A 26,686-nucleotide genomic window follows, 5' to 3' on the forward strand; every position below is an offset into this window, starting at 1 on the left:
GAACTCTTATTGCTCACTCTAACATGTAAAACAGACCCTTGGTGCCTGAACACTTGTTCCCTAAAGATGTTTCACAGCAAAATCCTAACACCATTCCTGTCCATGTGGCTGTGGCTTTGTGTAGGTTTGGTACCAGTGCTATAGGGAACATTATCTGATGAATTGTCTTAGTCTTTGTTCAGATAAGAACTGTACATTTAGAGCTGTTTTTACCTGGGTACCAGGTTTGCGTGTTGCTACCAGATCCTTCACCATTTTGACCTCGGAGACTGTCACTCCACCAACCATAAAGATGATCAGAAGAGGATGATCACCAGGGTGAGGGCGATTCACCTGTAAAATGAAGGAAAGCATTATTTGTAGTTGCTCAGTCCAACTCTAAACCTATTGACTAGCAGTGATCGGCTCCCTGAGCTGCTGGAGGAAGACTAATGAGGAAGCTCAGAAAGAAATATTCATGGAATGCTGGTTTCTGTAGCAGCTGAGAGGGAAATCAGTGGGGATGGTGCCCAGTTAAAACTAATGAACTGTTTCCAGGGAAATGGAGTCTTCATGGCTTCCACTGAAACCTTGAGGAGTTTCTCATGAGGTCTGAGGGGTTCTCCCTCCATTCCTTCTTCATTTCTTTCCTCCCTTTCCCAGAGTGGGAGGAGAGTACTTGGGTGGATGCACAGTTTGGATACATGTACGCATGGGGCTTTAAGGAATGAGGGGTAAATTACCACCCAGTAGAAGCAAGGAGTCCAGCCTAAACATGCTAGAATCCCTGCCTGAGGCCAGCAATGGAAAGAATCGTAAGTAATGTGTTTTCACCAGTCCAGCGAATAATCCTTTACAATTCCTCCAATGAAAATAAATCAGGTTCATTATAGTATAAAATCAGTTTCTAGCTTGTTTCACTTCAGAGTTTTCAATACTTCTATGACCGGGTTGTAACTAATATAGAGAAACTTTAGCTCAAACAAAATACTTGTTTCATTTTTCCCCCATTATCATTAAAATGGCACAAACATTCCACTTCAGTTAAGACTTTATAAAGCCGCGTTTTAATTTTAAACGTGAAGGTGATGCTTTACATCAGTTTCCTCTTAACCACTTCTAGAAGTTTGATTACTTTGCTGTTTCCTAGCACACTCTTTCTTGATAAAACCCACTCCCCTGACAACACCTTGCTCCAGTCTTTGGGAGTGATGTTGACGGAGCCCATGCAATTGCTCTTGTCACACCACCTTTGAGTATGAAACACTCCAAATGTTTGGCTCCGAAAAGTGACAGTGAGAACAGTTTAGTTTGCTCCTTTTTCGACTCTCCGCCCCCTCTCCTTCGACAAGCGTAGGTTTTTGACAGCATTCACTCAACAGAATGAAAGTGGTCATCAACCCGTGTTTGGGCGGAGCGCAGTTCCTTTGCTTTCACCACCACGGCAGCTATCTTTGATCCCTGTGGCTCCAGCTCCCGAGGGTACAGCTCTTCTTCTATTCCTTGTTGTGGCTGCCCTATATTTAGTCTTTGGGCAGTTTTTCATCCTGCAGCTCCGTCAGGCTTTCTGACTGGCAACCATCAGAAGAGACTCTTCCCTTTGAAGCAAGCACGGGGGTATGGCGTGCTCTCTCTCCAGGCTAGCTGGCCTTTGATTACACAGGACTCCCTGTTCAATGCTGCTCCCCAGGCAGGGAGCTCTTCAATTCCCAAGGAGTTTGAAACCAGTACAAAAAGCCTTAGATAGATGTATTAGTGAGCTGAGTATTTGCATATGGGGTGTTTATTCTCTTAATTCCCCGCCCTTTGCCAGCCATCTTCATTGAACTGATGGCACAGATAGCATACATACTACAATTCAGCAGGGTGTCCTGCAATTCTGGTGCGATATTGAGCAATTTTCCGTTTACACCAACAGACCAATTAAATGGATACACCAGGGCTTACAAAGACTTTCTTTATGCACTTTCCCACATCAGACTACTCACTTCTTACTATCTGCATATAACATAGTGTCAAACTCAAATGAAAAAAAGTCCATTCCTATTACAAACACCATGAGGAGTTTAAGTAAGACCTAAATATTTACTTACAAAGCAGGTCAGATAGAGCTATTACTTGCTAAAATATTAGAGTATTTCATGCCATAATTGCTGTAAGCAGTGACACAAGGTTAAAGAAATAACTGCTCGCAATGATGGTGAAGATAAAAGTTGACAAAACACTCTGCTACGGCACTTCAAGGTAATGCAGGAATTACTGTTTTATTCCTTTTTGTGGATCTTTGCTCTTCTTAACCCTGTTGCCAGAGCCAACAGCTCCACTCCATCTCACGAAGCTTCTGAATGACCCAAGACGTATGCAAAGAGCTCGAACTTCACAAGCTTGCTATTGAATAAAGCCTCTCTTTCCTAACATCTTTCCTAGCGACAACAAACTCATCATAAACATGCATGCATAACATTGGACACACTGAAAGGACACCCAGTATAAGAGCATTAATCAGAAAACACAAGCTTTCATGGCAATACTAAAGAGAAAATGTCTTGACAAATCATTTCCTTCAGTCAAAATAAACCTAGATCCAAACACATGGTGCCTATATAAAACTTATTATTTTTCAGAAGACTAAAGTTCAAACCACAAATTCCAGAAATGCATATTAAAAATACTATTAGGCATGCAAACTCTAAATTAAATTAAAATTGCAATGAAAAGGGTCTTGGAATCTGTAATTTTGTTATGCTATGCACAAGTGTTTTGAAGGAGGACAATACTTGGGGTACAAAATATTTGGCTGTGTTAAGAATGCAAGTTCCTGCCAAGATTTTTTTGTTTGATAATACAGCCACCCAAGGCTCTCTCTTTTGAAGGAACTGGCTGCATGTAGCTAAACACAGTTCATTTCTGTGATACAGAAGAAGAACTGCAATGGACTGCAACAAAAGCAACGTGTATCTTCTGGGATCCTTCTGAAGTTCGGTTGTTTTGGGACATTTCTGAGGCCTCTGAATCACATTTACTGTGAAATCTGAATTTTGCAAAAATCCCCAAGTGAAATTTACTTTCAGTTCAAAATGCCATGCATTAAAAAAATTGGAATAGTTATCTTAGGCAATTAGAAAGACTAACCAAGAAAAAAGCAAAACCATTACATTGAGCGAAGGAGCCTGAAGGAAGAAGGAGGAATGGTTCCCTGAGCTAGCAGAACATCCCAGCTGGACATCAGCCTTCTCTCCAGCTCCGAGCCCACCACTACTGCATTTCCTCAGGATGCTGATGGTTAGAGGGCTCTTTGCTGGTGCATGTGTCTGCGTGGAGGAGAGGGAGAGGGGGAGATGGGAAAGCAGGGTGACAGCAGTCAATAAAACTCTAAAACTGAAGCAGGAAGGGGTTGGAGGACAGGTTTGTTCTCATGGCAGAGCACAAAACACAGCCTTTTTCTCTGAGGAAAGTCAGCAGAAACAACTTCTACTGCCCCACGAGGGCTATCTCTGCCAACCAGGACACCAGCACCAATGCATCTGGTATTTGTGACCAACCAGAAACCAATTAATTTAGCTGAATAACTGGCAAAAGGAAAATACATCGATCACCAGAAACCAGACTGCCATGCAAGGCACTTGGTATCAATGTTACCAAGCTCAGATCATCCTAAACCACGCATGTTCTAGAGCAGCAGTCAAAAGAGGAATCCTTACAGCAGGGAGGCCTTTTCCCTTCACCTTCCCTAAGCTTCAAAATAAACACATCCACCAGAGAAACAACTTCTGAACGAGAGGTATCTTTAAAAGTCTGTCCTGGATGAACATGTCTGAGTCCATCACGTACCGAAGCATGTTTATGTGAGTTGGCATTTATATTCAGGCATTGAGGAAGAAATAAAAATATAAGGAAGCTCATGAAATAATTACAGTGCTGATGCTGCAGTAAGTGGAGAAGATCCTCTTGTGTGAGAAATACAGGCTGGTCAGAAACTCATTCATGTAATAATCGAGCACTTGCCAACAAGCCAGGCTACAAACTAAATGAGCAAGCATGGAGACGTTTGTGAGGTATGTGATGCTGCCTATGAAATATTCATCCTACATAAGGTTCACTTGCTCATCTGTTATATATTCCTTACAGTAGGGTATTTTTCTTACTAGCAGAGATGTAGGTGTTTACAGGTACATACTGCCATAATAGACTTCATACTCTTACATAATACTCTTCAACGGAGAACTCAGGATATGCAGTAAGACAGAACTGAATGTCTGTAGACATTTAATGAACACTTAGCATAGGCTAATTTGTAAAGCAGAGTAAGCTCTTGTAGAAAGACTGTCTTAAAACATGCTAAGAGCATCCACAAGGCAATTTCTGACTCATAGGCTTCCTTTGTCCCCACTGCAAGTTGAACCTTATCAAGTTATAGAAAAGGCACTGAATATGGAGCTCCTCTGACGACCTTTGTCCCCTGTGAGACCTGACTGTTCATACTTACTTCTCTCCTATCTCAAGGATGCTCGGTGTCCTTAAAATCCTTTGATGAGGTGCCTTGCAGGATGCCTTTTGGAAATCCAGGCAGGTGATATGGACTGGCACTTGCTTATCAATTTGCTTGTTGGGTGTCTCTGAAGAGCTCCAAAAGCTATGTGAGGTAAGACTTCCCTTTAGCAAAGCCACATTCCCTCCTCCCAGACATATCCTTATTTAGGTGTCCAGCATCACCCTTATTTAGGTGTCCAGTCTGCTCCATTCCTCTTGTTTTGTCCAGCAGGTGCTACCCATCTGTACTGTATCTGCAATGTGGTGCCTCAAGCAATTCCCAGCCCCCTGCAAGGATTTAACTCTCCTAACCGCCCCTTAAGTTCTGCTGAGCAATATCAACTCAAATACATAAAATCAGCTACTGCCATATGATGCTATGACCTCAGGAAAATTTTATGGATGAGCTTGGAAAGCCTGGTTTACCTTCATGAACATGCTGAATCCAGTTTTAAGGAGATCGGTGAGGCCTGATGACATGTGCTCAATATCAACAGGATCAGGTCGATCAGGATTACAGATCTCTTCCACTACCTGTTTCAGCAGCGGTTTGTAAGAAGCCTGCACAAAAAGAACAACACGCTGTGAGTAAAGCTGTTTAGACTTGGTGCAACTGCTCTTCTAAACGTTTTATTTCCATTAAAGGTAACAAAAAAAAATTATCCTAGAAAGGAAACCATTCAGAGAGTTAAAAAATTATCGAAGCAGCAGTGGTCTTTGTGACCTTGACTGCAAATGGTGTGCACCAGCACAGCATCAAACTGAAAAGACAGGAAGAAGGCCACACATTTACTCTGCCCCATGTGTATTATATGAGTAAAGGGAGGCAAGGAAGAAACGGGGCTTCTGGTTTCTCTGGAATCTTTTCGGAAGTAGTACAGAAAGGTATGGCAATAGGGATGACACTCTGTTGCCCATCAGGCACCCAGAGGATCTCATTCCCTTTGTAATGATTTTACAAACACTTAAACAGGGATTTTTAGGAGGGGTTGCTTACTGACCACTCCTGCCTTCCCACAGGTGTCATGTCAGCACTGAAGCCTGGATTTCAGCAGGGCTGGGAAGAGGCCAACCTGCCTGTTTGTCCCTCATGGAAGAGCAGAGCTAAGGAGTGCCTGTTAGTCCTTCAGCTTCTACGGCCAGGGCACTCTACATAATACTTCCACCTGTGGAAAATCTTGAGAAAAATAGGCCAAACAACCCCACCGATATCATGCATGTCAGAACTTTCAGGGAAGATAGGGACCAGGAAAAGTGGAACATGTAAAGGTACAAATGGTCAGCATCCTGGAAGAGCCACTTCCAAAGGATCCACCCTGCATCCTCTTCAGGGTCCACAAATCTGTGCTGATATGAATTAGTAGCCTAGAAATTTCCACATTCCCTTACCAAGGTTTAAAGCACTCTGCCATCCTGAAGAAGTTTCTAAGATAAAAATTTTAGGGACTTGTGGAAAGATGCTCTTTAATGAAAATTTGACCTTACTTGGTTTACAGATGGAGTTTTGTTTTGGTGCTTTCAACTTTGCCCAAACTGCAATAGAACCACAATCATTTCAGGAAGCGCAACAGTCTTAGAAAATTAGCAGCTTTCAAATTAGCACATTTGTTTTCTTTTGGGACTAGCCCAGGTATACATCATCCCCTAGATTTCTCAAGGGAATCAAGTATAACATGATTCATTTTGTAAAGATGATATCTACAAGAGACATCATGCAAGATAAACATAAAAATGGATGGAAAATAAAACGCAAGCCACTTGGCTTGAAACTAAAATTTTCTGGAGTAATTAAAGAAATGTTCTTCATCCAACACTTTACAGTGAGAAACAAAACTTACAGTTTTTGAATACAATCTTGTCAACGAAGATTTATACAACTCATCTAGTTCTTCTCATAACACGTGCGTAATTTTTAATTGAGCCAACAAAGCAAATTACAGCAGACATGAGCTGCAGGATCTTTTAGGAGAACATGCCAAGATTTGTGTCAAATCTAGTCAAGCAATAAACAACTGTTTGAAAATACACATGCAGGCATGAAGTCCTCTGTATAAAAATCTGTTTAATATCTTCATAGATGAGGAACAGAAAGACATTAGGAATGAAATATTTTTGGCGTAGAGATCAAATCACAGTTAAACAGAGAGGCTTACTGCATGAAATTAAAGGAAAAATATTATCTGACTTCAGACAAAACTATGTACTCAAAAGATGTTAAAAATGTGCTACGATTTTGCATGTCTAAATTTTCAGCACCAAAACTCAGCGCCCTTCAAAATGGTCCAATTCGGCTACATAGATACTAAAAGGCAGATACTATGATCGCTTACCTTCTTTTAGGTATGATAGTTTCAAATATTTCAAAATCTTTTATAACTTGAAATTCGTCTATTGTATTTTTAAGGAGTTTTTACTTTATTTTTTATACAACCCCCAATAGCTGCATTGATTTCTAACTCATAAAATGAAACTTTTATCAACTTTAAATTTTGGCAGGGCACGGATTGTGTTTAAAACAATTGTTAAAAACCTCGATGGCTATGGGACATACCTCAGACAAAATTATAAGGAGAAAAGGAGAGAGAAAAAGACAGAGAAAGAAAGAGAATGAGAAAAGGAGAGCGAGGGATGGATGGAGGGAGGGAGAGAGGGATGAAGGAAGGGAAGGAGGGAGGGAGAAATCTACTTCAGATCAAGATGAAAGGAAAAGAACAGTAGTTACAATATCAGGCAAAATACTCTCCTCTTGCATGGTTGCTACACGAACTGGTTTGATAACCTGATGAAAACATTCATCATTTTATGTAAGACATATAAACTTTAATGCTACAAAAAGTCCTTCTAAGAGGCTATCCAATTCCCACTTACTTATCTAGAGAAACCTTTTTTGAGTCTTAACAAGAAATGGAGGCTTCCCAGTTCCTAACAGATAAAGCGGAAAAGCGCCTATAGTCTAAACCCATTCCCATAGCACTAAGCTGGGCCGGGAATGCGCATGGCCACAGGAAGGGCACTACTTCTTCAGAGGAGCTAAACTGATCACACATAACCCATGTATTAACACCTGCCAGTCAAAAGAGAGGTCCGTTTGTACAGAGCTGCATGTATGATGGAACAAACCGTACTGCCTGCTTATTTCTGCTACTCTAAACCTCCTGAACTGCCCTCAGCAGAAGGTTGGTCCTATTCAAGCAATTAAATCCATCGCATAGCCAGATTAGGGGGCTGCAAGGTGTTAATACATCCCTTGCTGTGTTCCAGCACTTAGCCCTAAGCAAACAACCTGGGTTACACCCAAAGAACATACTGATGCTAATTACACTTCCAGAAAACTTTTAGAGGATATTTTCTTATTATCTGACTGCTCCTGCACTAAACTGCATTAAATGTTTAACAGTTTTCCCCATTTCAGACACCAGACTGGTCCTAACTGCGAGGAGACTTCAGTAACAGGTTTTCTCCACCTTAGTTTTCCAGTGATATTTTGCAACACTCCCGATTTCTGTTCTTACAAAGCAATGCTTAATTTGAACTACATCCCTTTGCTGGTCTACAGCCTACTTATGAGTTTGGAAGCATTTTTTTCTGGCTCAAGGTTAGAATCAAGTTTTATGGTCTCTCTCTAAATCACTGTATGTGCTTTCCATTGTAAAACTCTCTTTTTAACTGAAAAAGTTAAAACACTTCGGGGGAGACGGAGACAGAGAAAAACACTGTATATTAGTCCTGATGACCTATAGTAATGTCATAGTTCATGTGTTCATATTTTAGAAACAAAAGCTGCATTTCTCACCTATTTACAAACGGGACTGCCTCTCACACTTATAGGGATGGGAGAGAAGATAGGCAGGAATATAGTTGCTGTATGGATGCGGGCATCCTGCTTTGCTATGCCATGAGAGATCTTAGTCCAGAACTGTCTTGACCTAGCCCTGCCTTTCACAGGCATTTATGTCATATCACAGTGCTGCAGAGCAAATCCCAAATTTCTTCCTCAGACAATTCTTTGTTGACATTGACATGGATATGCCTGAGTTTGGATGAAGGACTCAAGGAAGTTCTTGATGATTTGGTCATGTGTAAAATCTAATCTAAAATATAATCAGTATAAATCTATACTTAAATATCTTCCACATGGGCAGAACACATATAGGATTAGCACATTAGCAAAATTAGAGCTGTAATTTTGACAGCATGCTAGAGAAATAACATACACAGGGAAAAGAAAGATCCACTTGCCTGGTGGGTGTTGCTGCCTGGATTATGTATGGAATTAAACTGTTTCATGTGCATTCGAGCTCTTGCAATATCCCTGAGGGACTGAAAGATATCATCCACTGCATCTGTGGCTTTCTGAGATGTCAGGTTCAGTGATGAGTCACAGCCTAAAGAAATAAAGAAACATGGAGCTGAGTGAGTGAAAAACTTTCAAGTGTTTTGATAATAAGCAGTAGGAAAGGGATAACTGGGAGGAAGTTTTAAATTATTTTCATCATGTTATATTCTAGAAACTCAGGGGCTTGTCAGACAGCATGTCCTCAGCATGGCACAAGTCTCTGTAGCTAAGCAAGAAGGCATAAATCCTAGACAGCAAGCAAAGTGAACAGCACCTCTCTAACCACATTCGTAACCTAAATCATACAGCAATTTCATCGGCGCAGGGTGTGTTTTGCTCTCCACAGCAAACGGAAGACCCCATGCTAGCAGGCCCCAAAGAAGAGCCCCACGTGGAAAGGAGCCAGCTGGTTTGCTGGTCTCCTCGGGGCGAAACAGCCATGAAGAGGGGAATTGCTCCTCAAGCATCGTACCCGGGCCCCGGCTGGCAGCCCGCTGACTCCAAATGCATTTCCTACCTTTGCGACAAGAAAAATGGGAAGAGTCTGTGCTAAATACAGCGGAAATGATAGCTACACATTGGAAAGAGCTGTATTACCATAAAACAGTCCTTATCCCTCGAAGTGGCACAGTTATTACTTTTAATGTATTTTTCCAAAGCATTTCTGCTAAGATATAATGCTTGTCTTCCACTGAGGCCGAACTCCATTTACAGGACCATGTCACAGGTCCCTCCAGGTGGCCAGGCAGTGCCTTGGCAAAGAGAAATTCTTAGCCTTGGCTCCATCCCCCTCACCACAGGACCTATATTGCACAGAAGTGTTGAAAAAATGCTTTCTCAGCTGACCTGCTGATGAGAATTAGCCAAGCGAGAAACAACTGGGTCACCTGGTATTTGTATCGCCCTGTCAACACAGCGCTACACCTTTTGACATCTCTGCCTGCCTCTCTTCTCGCTTGACTCCTCGTCCCTGTGGCGGAAGATCTATCACAAAATAACCCTTCTTGCCACACGCACACGCAAACACATGCTCACACATGCTTATCGCCAGTGTCTTCTCCGGGGGATGCTGCTGTAGTGGTTTGTGTGTCCATCCCCCAGTCCCGCAATCGGTCCTGCACCGGCAAACCTCTCTGTCTGCACAGAATCCTGCTGAGAGGACGGGGTCTCCCTGCAGGTCCCAGCACCCACCGGCTTGCATCGTGCCGCACCAGCGGAGCCTGGCACTGAAAACAGACATCCAAACTGTTGTAAAGACACCTGGATTTTTGGGTGGGGGGACTCTGAACAATCTTTTCTCTACAACTGACAGAGGACAGAATCCTTATGCACTAAAGAAACAACAAAAAAGGCGGTACTTTCAAAATTTACAGGGAATTTGTAATAGCTAATCTGGATCACTCTTTCACATCTTTGCATTCTGTACAGCAGAATATATATATAAAATATATACACATACACACACACTTACAGAGGTCTGAAACTATTCCTACAAAATGGTGATTAGACACTGAGCTTTCATTTGTCTGAATATTATTTGTTGAAAGGCTCCAAGTTGGATCCCCAGCTGGTGCAGCAGAACAGACAAAATGACTACTTCTGCAGGGCTACATCAAACCGAGCTGCTGAGGATTTATGCCATTATAACCCACAAAGCAACGAAGCGAACACGAACTGGGCCTCGGTGACTCCCACGTTGTAATTCAAAGGCAGACACTCGTATATTTTTGGACAGGCTCTTGAAATTATTAATTTTTTTTTTTAAATGAGTGCAAAATAACTTACAGAAATATTTTTGTTGTTATGTACATGCAAGATCTGCACGCTCTGATACTCTGATTGACCAAAGCTTAGTTTTTCATTTGGCTGAGGAGCCTGCGTGTTGTCAGTGAAAGCCCTGAACACAAACCCCACTCTGCAGCTCACTACCCACTCCACCGATGCTCTTCAAATCAGAGAGATGGCTCCTGCGAGTGATCTTGTGCTGGTTTATGTGCAAAGGAACAGTGTCTAACAGCTGAAAAAAGTGAAACTGAACACCTCCTGGACAGATGAGGTTGATAAACAAAGTCTGAGGTAACAAATCCTGGTTTATATTTATCACTAGCACAGGCAAATTATTCAGAGATCTTGTATTGTCGGTGTGCTTTTACCCTGCTCATGGGAAAACAGGAATGAGAAAACGAGGCAGTCCCTGTTAGCTCCCAACTCAGAGGTTAGTTAACATTTATAAAGCACTTTGCAAATGAAAATTAAAATGAAGAGCCATCTCATTATCGTATTACTAGATTTTTGTTCTCTCCAAGAGACACGCTTTCTCTGTTTAGCCACATTAGAGATAAGCAGCTCCTAGCTAATGTAAGTAGTGATACTTTCTTTGTCCTCTCTTCAATCTGTTATTGGCAAAAGCCATTGCTTTTGGCCAAGCCACCTCTGCAATGTTTCATTTCGCTAGTGAATGCAAGTCCCCCGCGTTGAACAAGTTCAGACAAGGTAAAAATCACATCAGGTTTGCTTTGCTTTGCACACTCTTCTTTTTTCCTTACTTGTTTATTTTCTTGGCCCATTTAAAAGCCTTTGGTTTGGCCCTACAGTTATTTTTCTCATGAAAAGAAATATTTGTTTCCTTCTGTTGGCATCACTTCTCTTTCTCTTTTTATTTTAACATGAGCCTTTTGACCAATAAGTTTCTGTTGTGGTTTAACCCCAGTCAAACCAGCTTGTCACTTCCCACTTCTGGAACTGCAGGGCAGTTTCCAGTGGACATGGTCTGGCTTCGTGGCTGGAAGCCCCCGAGATGCCTTGCCTGGCCCAGCGCATCCCACTTTGCTTTTTGTTACTGAGTCAATCTTCTCTTGAGCAATTTCTCGGCGAAGCGCAGCCTCTGTAACATCACTCACCGCTCGAACCTCATATTGCCAAGGAAATGCTGTCTGGAGCTCAGGCTTTCCTTTACAGCTTGTGCTGACACACTTGTGGGCTGCAGCAGGCCATGAAATCATTCACCCTCACCATCTGTTTAACAGGCCACATCGCTTCATCACCGTCACCTGAACCAAAACGAGAGGTGCGGGAGCCTTGGCGCGCCAGGATGTGCGCCAGCAGCTCCTCACCGTCCCTGTTCAGCTGTGCCTCCCCGCAGACCGGAGCGTATCTCGAGGAGCACTGGAGCAGGGGCTCAACGTGTGCTTCCAGTCTCCACGGCAGAGCGCAGTGCTGGACCCAGTCTGGGACTCGGGGCGGGGGGCAGTTTAAGGCTGACCAGATGGAGGGAAAAGAGGCATACTTTCAAAGAACATGTGGCTTCCTTGGGACTTCTGATCAAGAAATATCACATCTGGGGAAGTCACAGCTCTCTTTTTCCAGTGTGATATCCAGTTCTTCTTTTTTAAAATGTAAATTAAAAAGTAAGTTTTCTTTGCAATCCTTATTGTTGAAATTAATAACAAAATCTCAGGTTCTCTGAAGGCTGCTGCCTACCTGTTGCACTGCGGAGGTTTGAAGAGGGGAGCTGGGTTTATCTCCAGCCTGGAGAACAACAGAAGCTTGTGTTGTACAAATGGCAGGCGGCTACAAATCACCTCCCATTCACACCTTCCCTGTGAATGGGGCTGTGTGCGCATATGGAGAGCAGAACACAATCCCTCTTCTCTGCTCGCTTCATGCTACCAAGAAATCTGCTCCTTTTACAACAATGAAGAGGTGGAATACATTAGCTCGTGCTAATTAAAACAACTCTTCCCCTTACTGGTTTTTCACGGGAAGTTAAATGGCATTTGGAGAGCATGCTGAATGAATTCCTTTGGATCCCAGGTCCTATTATATATGGGAAAAGGCATTTAAATGAAATCTGGGGATTTCCTGTCACACTTGAAGAAACCCAGTTGTGGAAAAATCACCATTAGCCAGCATGGGACTAAAGATTTTAAAGCACACATCCAAGATCTTGATGATATCCCAAGAAGAACACAACCTAGTTCTGTGGTAAGTGGTGCCTGACCTCACTGATACTGCTTCTGTTCTGCTTCCATCCACTTGCGCTGAATTTGAGGAGAGTGAGACCATCAGGAGCTGCCTTCAGCACCTAACAGGATGAGACTACCGCCCCTTATTTTTTACCTACTTTTGAACCTTTTCATCAGAGAGAGCACATCTCCTCTTAAGCTACACATCTGCATAACCATTACTACCAGAACTAATCCATTTTCACAAGAAGCTTGAAAAGAGGAGAATGGAGACGCTCTTCTCTATAGTCTGGAGTGACCCAGAAACCAAACTGGACCAGTTTTTCTACTGATTTCTGAAATTGGAAGGAAGATACTTTAAGAAAAGGTCACAGACATTGTTAACCCATGAGATCTGTAATTATAGAGTGGCATGTGATTGATTATTCCCTCCCTGAATGCAAGAAATGAGAATTTCAGACCTGTGTATCAGAAAACCTTTCACTGTGCTTTGTCTCTTTTCGTATGTGGTCCAGGTGTTACAAACAAACTTGTTCTTTCTCTAAAGCAGTATGATAAGTATTAACACTTTGTGAAGGTCTTTGATACTTCCGAGACATCACTGAAAGGCTAGGATTCTTACAAAGTTAAAAATTTAGGAAAGCTGAAAGTTCACCACTTTTTACTCTGTTTTATTGGTATTAACTTAGGCTGTCTCTACCTTAGGCTCTCTCTATAGCCCATTTACAGAAAACTTGCCCATTTACAATATAAACCCTGCAAACCCCAGAATGGAGCTGGCAGAGTAGCCAAGCTATTTTAGAAGCACACACTGAAGCATGGGCTAAACCAGAAAACTGGTACTTCGAAGAAGAGAAAATCCAGCATCAGGATTGCATTATGCAAGCTATTTTCTAGATATGCAGAGTTAATTTGCTTGTCAGCGAAAGACAGAGGAAGAACAGAGATATAGGGTGCCTTGAGCGTCAGAATTCAAAATACAGCACTATGATATTAAACTAATGAAAATCTTCTATTTTTATACTTTAGATAATAGCATAGCAATGGGGGCCCTTCTTTTTCTAGCAGATAAATCTAAAAGCATACATATGTATACCCACAGCCATATGTTTTATAATAGTTTTGATATATTCATGCATTAAGATTGTTATGAAAAAGTAGGTATGAATACATATGGTTACACAGACTACGGCTGTTTTTTGCAAGGGGAAGAAAATGTGTAAAAACCAAAACTAGGATGAAATTTGTGTGATTCTCTGCTCACCTTTCTTCCCAATGGATTCTGCCATGCATTTGAATCTTTATTCTTAAATCTCATTTGTATTAAATCGTGCTGTCTGCTGCATCTAAAAGCGAAGCTGGTAAGCGAGTGTGACGCTGTGGGACAAGGAAGGATGGGCCAGAATACAAGACGTCTCTCATTTCCCAATAGCAACATCAGCAGAAGGTGAAAAATCGGAATTGACTCCATTTTAGTTTGGGGGATTATGGAAGAGAGGTGCGTTCCCCAGCCCTTGAGAAGAGAACATCCAGAGGGGACAGACACAGCGGTGCCTGTGACAGCTTCCCTGCAGCACACGGCACGTCTCTGCCCCTGGGGATGGAGAGGGTCCTGCTCTGCGCTCGCTCAGTCCTCCGCATCCCCAGCCAGAGCATGCACGGAGCTGGCTGGTGCAGCCATGTCTGTGCTGCTGCCAGCTCCCGGTGAGGAGCAAGCCTCTGGGCAACCTTGAAATGCTGAAGGCCAAGTCAACGCTACAGTGGGCTGAGTTCAAAACAGGGCTGGCTTTTCTGACATTACCAAGTGATTCGGCTGCTATGGATTGGATTAGAGGAAAAGAAGGGTAAAAAGAAACAGGGGAGAAGCTGAAAGATTTTTCAAAATGGTATTTGGCGTTCAAAGGTGAATTAAAATCCCAAGAAAACAGGCACTTAGTAAAAAAATATATGAAAGTTATAAAAAAAATAACAGGTCTATTTTGCTGAAGCTCTGGCAAAGCAGTGTGTCAGTGCTGCTGGCACAGAGGGGCAGGAGCTGATCAGTTGGGGAAGGGGCTGGTGCAGATGTGCAGAGATAACCTGTCCCTACCCACAGCCTCGAGAAGCTCTTGCCCCATCCCCTACCAGCAACCACAGCAGATTTCTAAGCCGTCGTCCCCATTCAACCCCTTTTCTCAGCCTCCCTCTTCCCTCCCCCCTTCCTGCGATGGCCCCTTGCCGCAGTCATCCCTCAGCCCTTCATTGCATCTGGGAGGCTGAACTCAGCTTGGACCACACTGCTGTGAAACCACTCGATCCCCACAGCCCTCCTCGGGGAGATCCAAGTTATTTGTGCACCAGAGGCGAAGAGGTCGAAACTCCTCCGAGGCATCCAAGAGGTTAGCATCACAGCCAGAGCAGGAACTCGGGATTTCGCAGCCCTGGGCTTGATCAGCCCTTCTGCCAGTCCACACAGCACTGAATAACAGACTGCAAATGCTAGCAGGCAGAAAGATAAACAGAGGGGAGGAGGAAAGCAAAGAATAGCAGCATATGGGAAAACTATTAGAAAAGGGAGGGAAAATGTATACGATGCTAAAACTCAAAGCAGAATGTTTTTCTCCCTCAATTATTAGCAACATCTGATTTGAACCTATTTGAAACCTGAGGTTCGCATGGAGGGTTGCTGTAGGGCTCCAACTGAAGTCTGAAACTTCAGAATAAATCAAAGGGATTATCTGAAAAGCCACACAACACAGAAAGTCAGCTCTGCATTTCTGTAAATGTCATTTACGATCTGATTGGCACATGGAGAATGAAAACACAGTGGCGTGCAGGGACGCTCCAGGGCAGTCACCAGCACCATGCAGCGCAAGTGAAAGTATGGATGTGGTGTCTGTGATGGGAGGAGTGAGAGTGATCCATGGCCAAGGAAACCATGGAAGCTAGTATTGTGACCGGCAAAGGTGCAATTTGTAGTTTATTTTAATCACGACAAACATCTCCCATTTGAGAGAAGAGCCAAGGATGTTTTTTTAAAGGGTAACTAAATTTAGAATCCTAAATCTCCACTGTCCAACTTTAGCAGTGCTGAGCATCCAGGGATCGCACATGTATGTCTCCATGGGCAGTTCAGCACAGATCTGACGTTTATTATATAGGGACACATCCTGTGAGCTCTGGGGCTCACCAGGGAGGGATGGCAAGAGCCAGCGGTGTGCTTGGAAAGCTTGTTGTTGGCCTCAAGTGTAGGGACCTCTTCTGGAAACTGCTCCTTGGCATGCAAGGCACGCACAGCCTGCGTGGCTAATTACTTCGCTGGATCTCAAGCTCTGACGCTGCATGTGTAAAAATCTGGCCACTTACCTAGGTGATTAAATATGGATTTAAGACCTACCTTCGGAGGGGAATTTTTTTTTTTAAATTTTGGCCTCAAAATCTGTCGCTTGGACATTTCTATTTTACGGGAATATTTTATTGCCTTCTTCTTGCCAAAATCCAACAGCACAACATGTAATATCAACTTTTATGAAGCACTGCAAACTCAGTACTGCAGGCTCTCATGTTACATGAAATCAAACCTGTCAATTCAGCGAACAATTACAGGGAAAAACTGCAGCACTTACTAGAATAAATTACATAAATTAATTGCAGGAGGAATTTAAGTTAGGTTCAGATGTGCTTTCTAAAGGAAATTAATGTAACAAATTCATTAGGGAACCATTCAGTTGCTCCTTCAAGTAGTCCATATCTTAATTAAAAACCCACACATGTTACCAAAGCTATGGTAAATGCTCTGTAAGTCTAATAAGGCCTCCCAATAATGTTCTTGCAAGAACTCAGTAAAACTCCAGGTTTTACTAAACGATATAGAGCTTTATGAACATACCACCCTAGGACCTATATGATCAAATGTCCTCAGTCTTTTTGCAAGTTGTTCTCAGCTAACCTCCTTTTGTCTTCAAACCGGTGGCTGCACTTTGGCAAGGACAGATTTTTGCTCCCATCAAGAACTTTCTTGCTATTCACGCATCAGCCAACACCTTTCAGTGATGCTATGAAGTTTCACCCTCAGATCTACTGCCTCTCACCTACTCCGCAAGGTACTCCAAGCGGTACCACATATGAGAAGGACAAACGATACAAGGGGAAGAAGGATGAGGTTCGTGTCCAGCTAGCAATGGGTGAGGCAGCAAGTGCTACCAGTATGGCAAAGCCTCCTTGGCCAGTGTGCACCAGAACAGAGGACACGTTGCATGTGTGAAATGGTACGGCTGTCCTCCTTCAGAACAGCCGGCACGGTGGGACATAGATGGGACTCGGCCACTGCCTTTTCTAACGTACCTAGTCAGGACCTAACAGCCCTGTTTCTTCCTTCCTTTATCCAAACATCTGCAAGCCCCTGTTGGGTGAGAGACCACCTGGAGCCAGACGAGCCTTTGTTTAGGCTATGGCGTTGCTTACGCTCAGGCTGTTAATGCAGCACTTCACACTACGAGGGCTGAGGAAAATCGTATGCAAAGAAAAGTGTTCCTAAGCAACTGTGTTTAAAGCCCTTCATAAAGAAACACCCTGAAGGCCTGTTTTGTCTCTGCACTATGAAGCAGCAGAGCAAGGAGGAAGCTTATGTAGAAGTCCATGGGAATCTAGATGCTCTACCCACTTGGCCTCAGAGGGGAACCTCAGGAAAACATGGCAAGATCTGTAAATGTCTTTATTTTTATAAAACTTTTCTTCTTTATGTTGATTACAAGGAATCATACTTTTAAAACAACAACAAAGTGAAATAAGTCTTTCAGTATTTTTGTTTCATTTTTCCATCTTTTTTTTTAGCTTGGACAATGGAAATGAATACGATCAATGTTTTTTGCATTCACAGTCCAATTTGACTGTATGTTCCTCATATGGCCAAGTCAGGCTTGAAGACACAATTGGAGAATGCTTCCTTCTGAAAACAACTGTCCTACCTGTAATTTTTAAAAATGCATGAATCCATTTCAACTGATGGGTCTAAGAATGATGGTGTATTGGGTTTGCGTGGCAAGGTTTTGGTAGTGCGGGGGCTACAGGGGTGGCTTCTGTGAGAAGCTGCCAGAAGCTTCCCCTATGTCCGACAGAGCCAATGCCAGCTGGCTCCAAGACGGACCCGTCGCTGGCCAAGGCCGAGCCCATCAGCAATGGTGGCAGCGCCTCTGGGATAACACGTTTAAGAAGGGGAAAAGTTACTGCACAGCAGCAATTGCAGCTGGAGAGAGGAGTGAGAAGATGTGAGAGAAACAACTCTGCAGACACCAAGGTCAGTGAAGAAGGAGGGGGAGGAGGTGCTGCAGGCGCCGGAGCAGAGATTCCCCTGCAGCCCATGGTGAAGACCATGGTGAGGCAGGCTGTCCCCCTGCAGCCCATGGAAGTCCACGGTGGAGCAGATATCCACCTGCAGCCCGTGGAGGACCCCACGCCAGAGCAGGTGGATGCCCAAAGGAGGCTGTGACCCCGTGGGAAGCCCACGCTGGAGCAGGCTCCTGGCAGGACCTGTGGACCCGTGGAGAGAGGAGCCCACGCTGGAGCAGGTTTGCTGGCAGGACTTGTGACCTCGTGGGGGACCCACGCTGGAGCAGTCTGTTCCTGAAGGACTGCACCCCGTGGAAGGGACCCACGCTGGAGCAGTTCATGAAGAACTGTAGCCCATGGGAAGGACTCGTATTGGAGAAGTTCGTAGAGGACTGTCTCCTGTGGGAGGGACCCCATGCTGGAGCAGGGGAAGAGTGTGAGGAGTCCTCCCCCTGAGAAGGAAGGAGCAGCAGAGGCAACGGGTGATGAACTGACCTCAACCCCCATTCCCCCGTCCCTCTGCACTGCTGTGGGGGCAGGAGGTAGAAAAAATCGGGGGTAAAGTTAAGCCCGCAAAGAAGGGAGGGGTGGGGGGAAGGTGTTTTAAAATTTAGTTTTTGTTTTCCCATTATCCTACTCTGATTTGACTGGTAATAAATAATTTTTTTTTTTCCCCAAGTCAAGTCTGTTTTGCCCGTGACGGTAATTGGTGAGTGATCTCCCTGTCCTTATCTCGACCCACGAGCCTTTCGTTATATTTTCTCTCCCCTGTCCAGCTGAGGAAGGGAGTGATAGAGCGGCTTTGGTGGGCACCTGGCATCCAGCCAGGGTCAGCCCACCACAGATGGTAATGGAGAAATGTCCAAGAGACATTTTCTTTCCCAATTTAAGTTGAGCCAAACCAGAACTCATGGTGGCCTTAAACTGGTGAAGGCAGCTTTACACAATAACATAAATGTACCGAAACATAAGATCACAATTAAAACTAATAGTTGTAATCTGTTTACCAGCTACTGAAGCATAACAGTATTTTTAACAGGAAGACAAAAATAATGACATTTTAATGCTATGTATAATTATCTATTCAAAAAGGCCTCTTCACCCAGTATGCTATACAACAGGTGAAAAGCCATCTGAAAACTGACAAGGATAATAGGCACTTAGGCTGCATTCAGTGGGCTCTACTTAATAACAGATAATAATTGTAATTTTATATTTCCCCCTTATGCGAATTAACAGAATTACGGTACATCCCTTAAGTACCTTTTGCTTCAAATTCATAACGATGCTCAGAATAATTTCCTTGTTTCTCTTAAAAAAATGTCATAGCTTACCTTCTAAAATTAAAATCAAACTATAAAAGGATTAAGTGTTAGCCAAAACACTAGCAGGTTGTTTTCCAGGAGAGATAGCAGGAAAAAGCTAAAAGCTAAATGCCAATCCTGTATTAATCTACACTGCTGTGACAGTTTCGATGCTAACAGTAGGTAGAAATACACTGTAACAAGTTTACAAAGTTCATGGTAGTAAGAAATGGAGCTGTCAGATAAACAAATATATCACAGATTTCCAGTTCTTGTAATACTTGAAATTCGAGCATGAAAATCTGAAAAATGACATTTTTGATATACTTTATGTAGTATTCATCTAGCATTGCACTACCCAACTGGAAGAGAAATGAAAGAAAGACTACATGCCATGCCCAGTGTAATTATGACAGAACAAAAAATGTATAACAATAAACTCTCTGAAGTGCTAAAGTTAATCTATGACATTAGAGTTTATCGCTTCACTGCAATTTTAGAAGAAAAATATATTGTTTGAGCTGCACCATGCTCAATTCTGAAATCCTGATTACAGAAAGCATTCGGGTGTGCTTAACCATATGTGAAGTCCCACTGAAATCCAGCCAGAATACCTTCAACCTTATTTTAGCATCCCAACTCCCCAGGAAAGAGAAATCCTACTACTCTACTTCTACTACAGGCAACTCATTCATTTTAAAATAAAATTATGCAAAGTGTAACCAAGAATAACGCCCAGCATAAGTGGACATTTCATGGTAATCCCCGTGGTGATTTTTAATTCAAATTTCAATGAAGTGTCTTATAGGGCTGCCTTTTTCAAAACACATTTCACTGACACTAGCAATGATACATATATTCACACTATATGTTAATGACACAGAAGGTGAATATTCCCATTTTGTGGCTAAATTTCAAACAAGATTTGGAAAGTTTATGGCCACGAACTAGTAGACAGATGATCTTGTAAATCACCACCCAGCAGCTCAGGCACAGGCTCAGGAGCTGCCTGGTACTGCATGCCCACAGGACCTCTGTGGACTTAGCTGGCTCCATCAGATGCTGCTACCGCCTAAATAAAAACCTAACTCCAGGCTCAGTTCAGAACAGGTTTGCTGAGGGAACGACAAGGATGACTTACTGTGGCCTGCCGGGCACAAGCTGATCAGAAGAGAAAGTCAAGCAGCACATCTCCCGGGGGCTACAGGCATTTGGAGGGGGAGGGGAGGGTTCCCTTTTTTCTATACTATCAAGCACCTGCCAGCGTATTAGAGCGAACAATTTCCTACCTGGCAGATCACACAAGACTTTCTCTCTTCCTTCCATCAGTAGTGCAAGAATTGCGACATGCTCTGTCTCCCCAAATGTACCACACAGCTGCCTATGGTGTGTGAAAATGTTAATGATGCTGAAAACTAGAGAGACGTGGCTCATGACGCTCTGCCGGAGACCGGGGATTATACAGGGCAAGGACCATTTTATACTTTTCTTGTTCCTGATGCTTCTTTCCCTGAAAACAAACATTGACACTGGACACTGAGGTGGAATACGGGGATAAAACAGGGTAAGGGCAGAACAGCTGTACTTCTCTCCTGCAAGTGAGGATAAGTGAAGTATAACAATTTCCAGAGACAAAGAACAGAAATATTTATGGTAAAGGGCTTCACTGCATAACATAAAGAAAAACTTCTTAACACATAATATTGAAAGCAACAGCCACAATTCTCCACACTGAAATCGGGAATCCTACTTTAATGGCAACCTACCACATTGCAAGTCGTACACGACCAAGGGCAAAAGGACTAGAAACTGGAACGCTGAAAATTTCTGCATTTACACTATGACAACTCTTGGCCCTTACTGGAGCTGTTTTGCCCTGCTACCGTCAGTGGCACCATGCACGTAAATGAAGGGTTACATCTCCCTGGTGTCCTGGCCTCATCAGCAGACACCTCCGGCAAGGGGCTGGCTGCGGCTGCAAGAAAGCTGCTGCAGACTTGCGCTCTCCCAGTCTAAGAGGCTTAGCATCCTGTTGCACACCAGGGAGGGAAATGGGCAGCAGGCAGTGAACAGGCAGAAGTTGTGCGTGCATCCCTCAGCTGGTCACACACGTGCTACCTAGGTGTCATGGTTTAACCCCAGCTGGCAACTAAGCACCATGCAGCCGCTCGCTCACTCCTCCCACCCAGTGGGATGGGGGAGAGAATCGAAAAAAAAAAACCCAAAACTTGTGGGTTGAGATAAAGACAGTTTAATAGGACAGAAAGGAAGGAAAAATAATAATAATAATTAATAATAATAACAACAACAATAATAAAAATAAAATGACAATAATAATACTAAAAGAATTAGAATATACAAAACAAGTGATGCACAATGCAATTGCTCACCACTTGCGCACCGATGCCCAGTTAGTTCCCGAGCAGCAATCCGCCCCTCCCAGCCAGCTCCCCCCAGTTTATATACTGGGCATGATGTCATATGGTATGGAATATCCCTTTGGCCAGTTTGGGTCAGCCGTCCTGGCTGTGTCCCCTCCCAACTTCTTGTGCCCCTCCAGCCTTCTTGCTGGCTGGGCATGAGAAGCTGAAAAATCCTTGACTTAGTACAAACACTATTTTGCAACAACTAAAAACATCAGTGTGTTATCAACATTATTTTCCTACTAAATCCAAAACACAGCACTATACCAGCTACTAGGAAGAAAATTAACTCTATCCTAGCTGAAACCAGGACACTAGGCAAGGGGTGTATATAGGGCACAGATGTCCATATTCTGCAGGCAGATGAGAAGTTACGCCAAAGCACAGCCCTCTCAAGCCCTTCCATCACAACCAACAGTGATCACGGCAAGGAGCATGTGTGGTTTAATCCAATGCACAGCATCCACTTTGTGTTACCAGCTCCATTGTATTGCATGCTGTTCATACAACAGACCTTCTGGAGACAAACCCCTGTCCCTGGTGAGTCACTGTATTGATCTGCTGAACAAATGACCTGATGTGTTGTTCTGTGTTTCAGATATTCCTCTGTAGAATACACAGAGAAAAACTGCCACCGTTTGTACAACTAACTGTCTATCTGTAAAGCACAATGTTGTACAAGTGGGCTTGGGATGCCTGAGTCAATTTTTGAAGCTATGAACTGTGAGCAATTTAATTCTAGTATAAAAGCAAGCTGTATTGTCTGTCACCTTACCAGAGTTTGATATTAGAATGCTTTGCGTCTACATGAAAAGGTAGATGACAGTTTAGCCTACAGCATGGGTGATTATGTTATTTGGAATAAGCTTTATGTCTCTGATAAGACTAGGAAAACCATATTTTGCAGAGGCATTTGCTCTTCATGAATCTCACAGAAATATCTATGCAAAACCAGTATTACATTTGGAGTCAGAAATAAAACAGGAGAGGTCTTGGCAAATTTCTCTCTTCAGCTTTGATTTAAGTGGTTGTTTATATTTTTCATCACCTGCTGTAAAACTATTTCACTTGAAATCATCGCTAGAGTACTGTATCAAAAGATAACTCTTCTTGTTTTGGGAATATTTCACATCGCAGTGAGAATAACATCCTATAAAAAGTACCTTCACAGGTACTTTATGAAAGCAGATAACACTGACTCATCTAAATGATTTAAAAGTCTTCCTATGTTTATCTACTCTTATAATCCATTGAAACTGTGCACTGCACTTTGCAGAGATCATAAGTATACAGCCCAGTCCAAACATCTAACAATCTGCAGATAACCAAGAAAAGGCAACCAAGTAAAAAGCATGGGCAGAAAGAACAATAATAAAGCAATAAAAAATGCAAGTTAGAAAGAAACCACTGCACGAACTATCCCACTTTATGTTAATTTTTAAATTAAAGTTACTGTTATACAAGAGACAGGACAGAGACTGCATAAAGCATACTCTGGGTGAAAAGCAAAATGAAAGAAGTGAGGCTGTGGAAAGGATCTGAAAGAGGAGAGAAGGAACCCTACTATGGGAAGACAGACCAACGTGGCACTCTTTGTTTCCAAAGGATGAACACCACCACCACGTGCCAAGCAGCCCCTTCCTCCAAGTACATGGGTGTTGCAGCTGGCCACTACCAAGACACAGCAGATTCCTGACTACGAATAACACAAAATTATACAATAGATGCTCATTTTTAGTCTTTTTCTTGTCTATTAACTAGAAAGCACACTGTAGTGCAGATGGCAAGTATCAGTCAATGAAGAAAATGATCAGCAGTACAAGCCCCAAGCGCCTGTATAGAGGGAGGAAATAACCTAGAGTATTAAGTGGAATAAACTTGTATTCATAAAACAGATAATAATTCATAATATGTGCAACAGATAAAAAAAGACGCTGGCAGAGGCCTCAGTTTAGCAGAAAATGTAAACACACATTCAACTTAAAAGGTGTGATGGGATGAAGTGCTTAAGTGCCTTGTTGAATTAGGGTTAAAGTCTACAGTTTAAATTCAGAAATAATTGTGCTATTTTAATTAACAAACAATTGAATGGCTTGTGGAGTTGGTCTAGAATGTTTCTTAAGGACTTAAGAATTAACATTTTTTGTCTTTAAAACAAATCGAAAACGTTGTATGCATTGGTGAAAACACAGCTTTTAACACAGGCCTGAAGAAACAACAACTGATAGAAAATGCCTGGGACCTGTAGTCATTTCCATTTAGTATAAATTGTTAATGATTCCAGGAAAAAGAAATAATGAAAACCACTCATGATCTTGTAGTTAAGTTTCAACACCTGCTTATTTATTGTGGCCAAAAGAATAAGGATAACATGATTTATGCTTCACGCATATGGCAGAAGCATAGGGATTTTTTTCATTAAATTGTGCCCGCCTATGAATGAAAGAGGACATGTAATTTCAAAATTAACTCGATTTTTTGTTGTTGTTGTCGTTTAGGAAACAAAGACATTAGCAAATGCAAGCAACCAGTCAAGTCTGAAGGACTGCCAGCAGCAATTTTGCCATGAGGCTGATCTGTGGCAGCCCAATGCTGTTCGTTACTGCCGGACTGGGCAAGTGCAGCTCAGAGGCACTGTGGCTCTGGACCACCAAAGACTGCCATTTGCAGGGTACTTGTACAATGGCAATTGTATAACTGCAATAGAAATATTTATAATAATATATCTAAGCTAACAGGTTCTCACATGATCAGTAGACACAGATGCACTTCCGTGGATATGTACCACATGTAATGAAGCCTGTGGAGGAGGGGAGGAGACTCCTGAGACTTCTACCATAACCACGTTTCATTTCAGAAGGGGAAAATACTGACTAATTTTGGTCCTGAAGTCCTTATACCAGCTTGTGACCACTGATCTCAATGAATAATTCCTGCACAGGGAAGAATGGATGTAGTTGTGAATGTAAACACTGAAAAATCACATCTACAGCTTTTTCTCCCATGCTCAAATTCAACATCGAACCTGATTGAACCTTTCACAGTGTTATGCTCCCTCATTCACTACTAATCATAATTAATCGGGACTGCATTCATAATGGTTCATTAATTTTCCCTGTAAGGTTCTTTCTTGTACAAAACCACTCAGAGAAGGAAAGACGTCTCATAGTTCCATGCAGATCTTGAAACCAGAAGAATGGCCTCATTTTCCCCACTTTTAATCTTTTAGCCAAAGGACTGGTGAAATTGGTGAAAGAATAGTTCAGGAATAAGCCAAGAAATTGTAAAAAAAAAACTCACGTCAGAGAAACTGTGAGTTATCTGCTTCCTGGATGCATTTGCTACTGACCAACTTGGTCCTCGCCTTTCCCTGATAAGCTGGTGGCACATTTGGAGACATAAATGCTGCCCTCTAACTAATTTCTGATTGCTACTTCACCTCCCTTTTGCTTCACCTAATTTTTAAGCTGCAGAAACAGAGAATTTTGAAAACAAACCAGCACCACCAGCAGTGCTCCCAGTCATACTCCTCTTCTCCTGTTAAATATACATCTATTTTCTTCAAAGTTTTGTCTCTGTGCAACAAGGATGTGTAAAAACCAGCTCCTGCCAGCTCGCCTGCCTTCTTTTTGCTAACTTCTGTCAGCTTTGGGCACAAACGACTTTGTCATCAGTTATCTTCTGCTGGCTGTCATTGAAAAACTGTACCATATTTTCACAAGAGAAATGGAAATAAAGCAAACACCTCGCTGTAGATTATTTTGTACTGTTGTCTCAGCTGAAAATGTTACTTGACATGGTGCATCGACAAAGAGTGGCTCTGCACATTTGCGACTGAACTTCAGGCACACGCTGCATTTTATGCTGCCCTGTGAGAAAGGTACCTGGGGCACTGAAACAACTCAGCAGGAGAAGCATCAGCAAGGGTCGCCTGGCAGTAGTTGCTCGTGTGTTTCTGTTGCATGATCACACCGTTCAGTGTCTGACATGTTGAATGCAACCAAGTTTCCCCTTTTCTGCAGAAGGATGCTGGTTGTGGTGAGTTACCACAGGTGGCCTAACTTTTAACGTCAGCTCCCACAGTTAGGCAACACCAATTCAAAATGCAGAATATAGTCATATGCCCAGGTATAGATGTGACACTAGCAACAACCTAGAAGGCAGGCGCAGGGCTCCTGTGAGGAGATTGGCCATAAAAGTACCCAACGTCTTAACCTCAGGCCACAGCTACCTCCCCTGCTCCCACCCAGATCAGTCAATAAACTGCAGGTACATGGAGGAAGACAAACCAGGGAATGGCAGAAGAGATACTGATTCAAACGACCAGGCCTCTTGTCACCTCCTGGGCACTGGCTCTCACTTTATTAAATTTATTTATTAGAGGAATTCTGCTTGCTCATTTTTTCTTACTTGATTTGGATCATGGAAGTAGCCCTAATTACTGAATGTCCCTATCTGCTTTGGTGGAAAACAGCGGTGAAACCTTTCTCTATTGAGATTCAGCCTGTACAACAAGAAACCCCACGTTGGTGTTTAGATCTGGTCTTTCTGTTCCTCAGTGTTAACATAAAACTGCCATTTTTCATAAAGCTCTTGCTATCCCCTAGCTGCTTGGAAATACACCCATGTACTGCCTGCACTCTCTGCTGGCTCCTTGGTGAGTATGGTGGCACCCCTATGCTGGAAACACTGGGTGCTTCATTGCCAAAACACATGTCTCTAAGCAACTGACCCATCTTCTAAAATCATGAATCTCAGCACTTTCAGGCTGAGGAGCAAAACGCATGACAACACATATAATTAGAGATAATTAATAGGCCAAGGACTGTTCCTTCAGAAGTG

The 26,686-nt window shown here is 42.8% G+C and overlaps 1 protein-coding gene across 2 annotated transcripts in view; it reads right to left on the reverse strand.

The window, feature by feature from the left end:
• SCFD2 (sec1 family domain containing 2) overlaps positions 1–26,686 on the reverse strand; it is a 212,965-nt gene that overhangs the window by 5,551 nt on the left and 180,728 nt on the right. For both annotated transcript variants that reach the window (XM_050895668.1, XM_050895667.1), the window contains exons 6-8: positions 8,749–8,894; positions 4,936–5,070; positions 214–333 (exon numbers count right to left, since the gene is read on the reverse strand). In XM_050895668.1, the coding sequence (XP_050751625.1) occupies positions 214–333; positions 4,936–5,070; positions 8,749–8,894 (401 nt within the window). The remainder of the gene's footprint in view (positions 1–213; positions 334–4,935; positions 5,071–8,748; positions 8,895–26,686) is intronic.

This window comes from Gymnogyps californianus, chromosome 4, assembly GCF_018139145.2.
Source record: "Gymnogyps californianus isolate 813 chromosome 4, ASM1813914v2, whole genome shotgun sequence".
NCBI classification, from domain to species: Eukaryota; Metazoa; Chordata; class Aves; order Accipitriformes; family Cathartidae; genus Gymnogyps; species Gymnogyps californianus.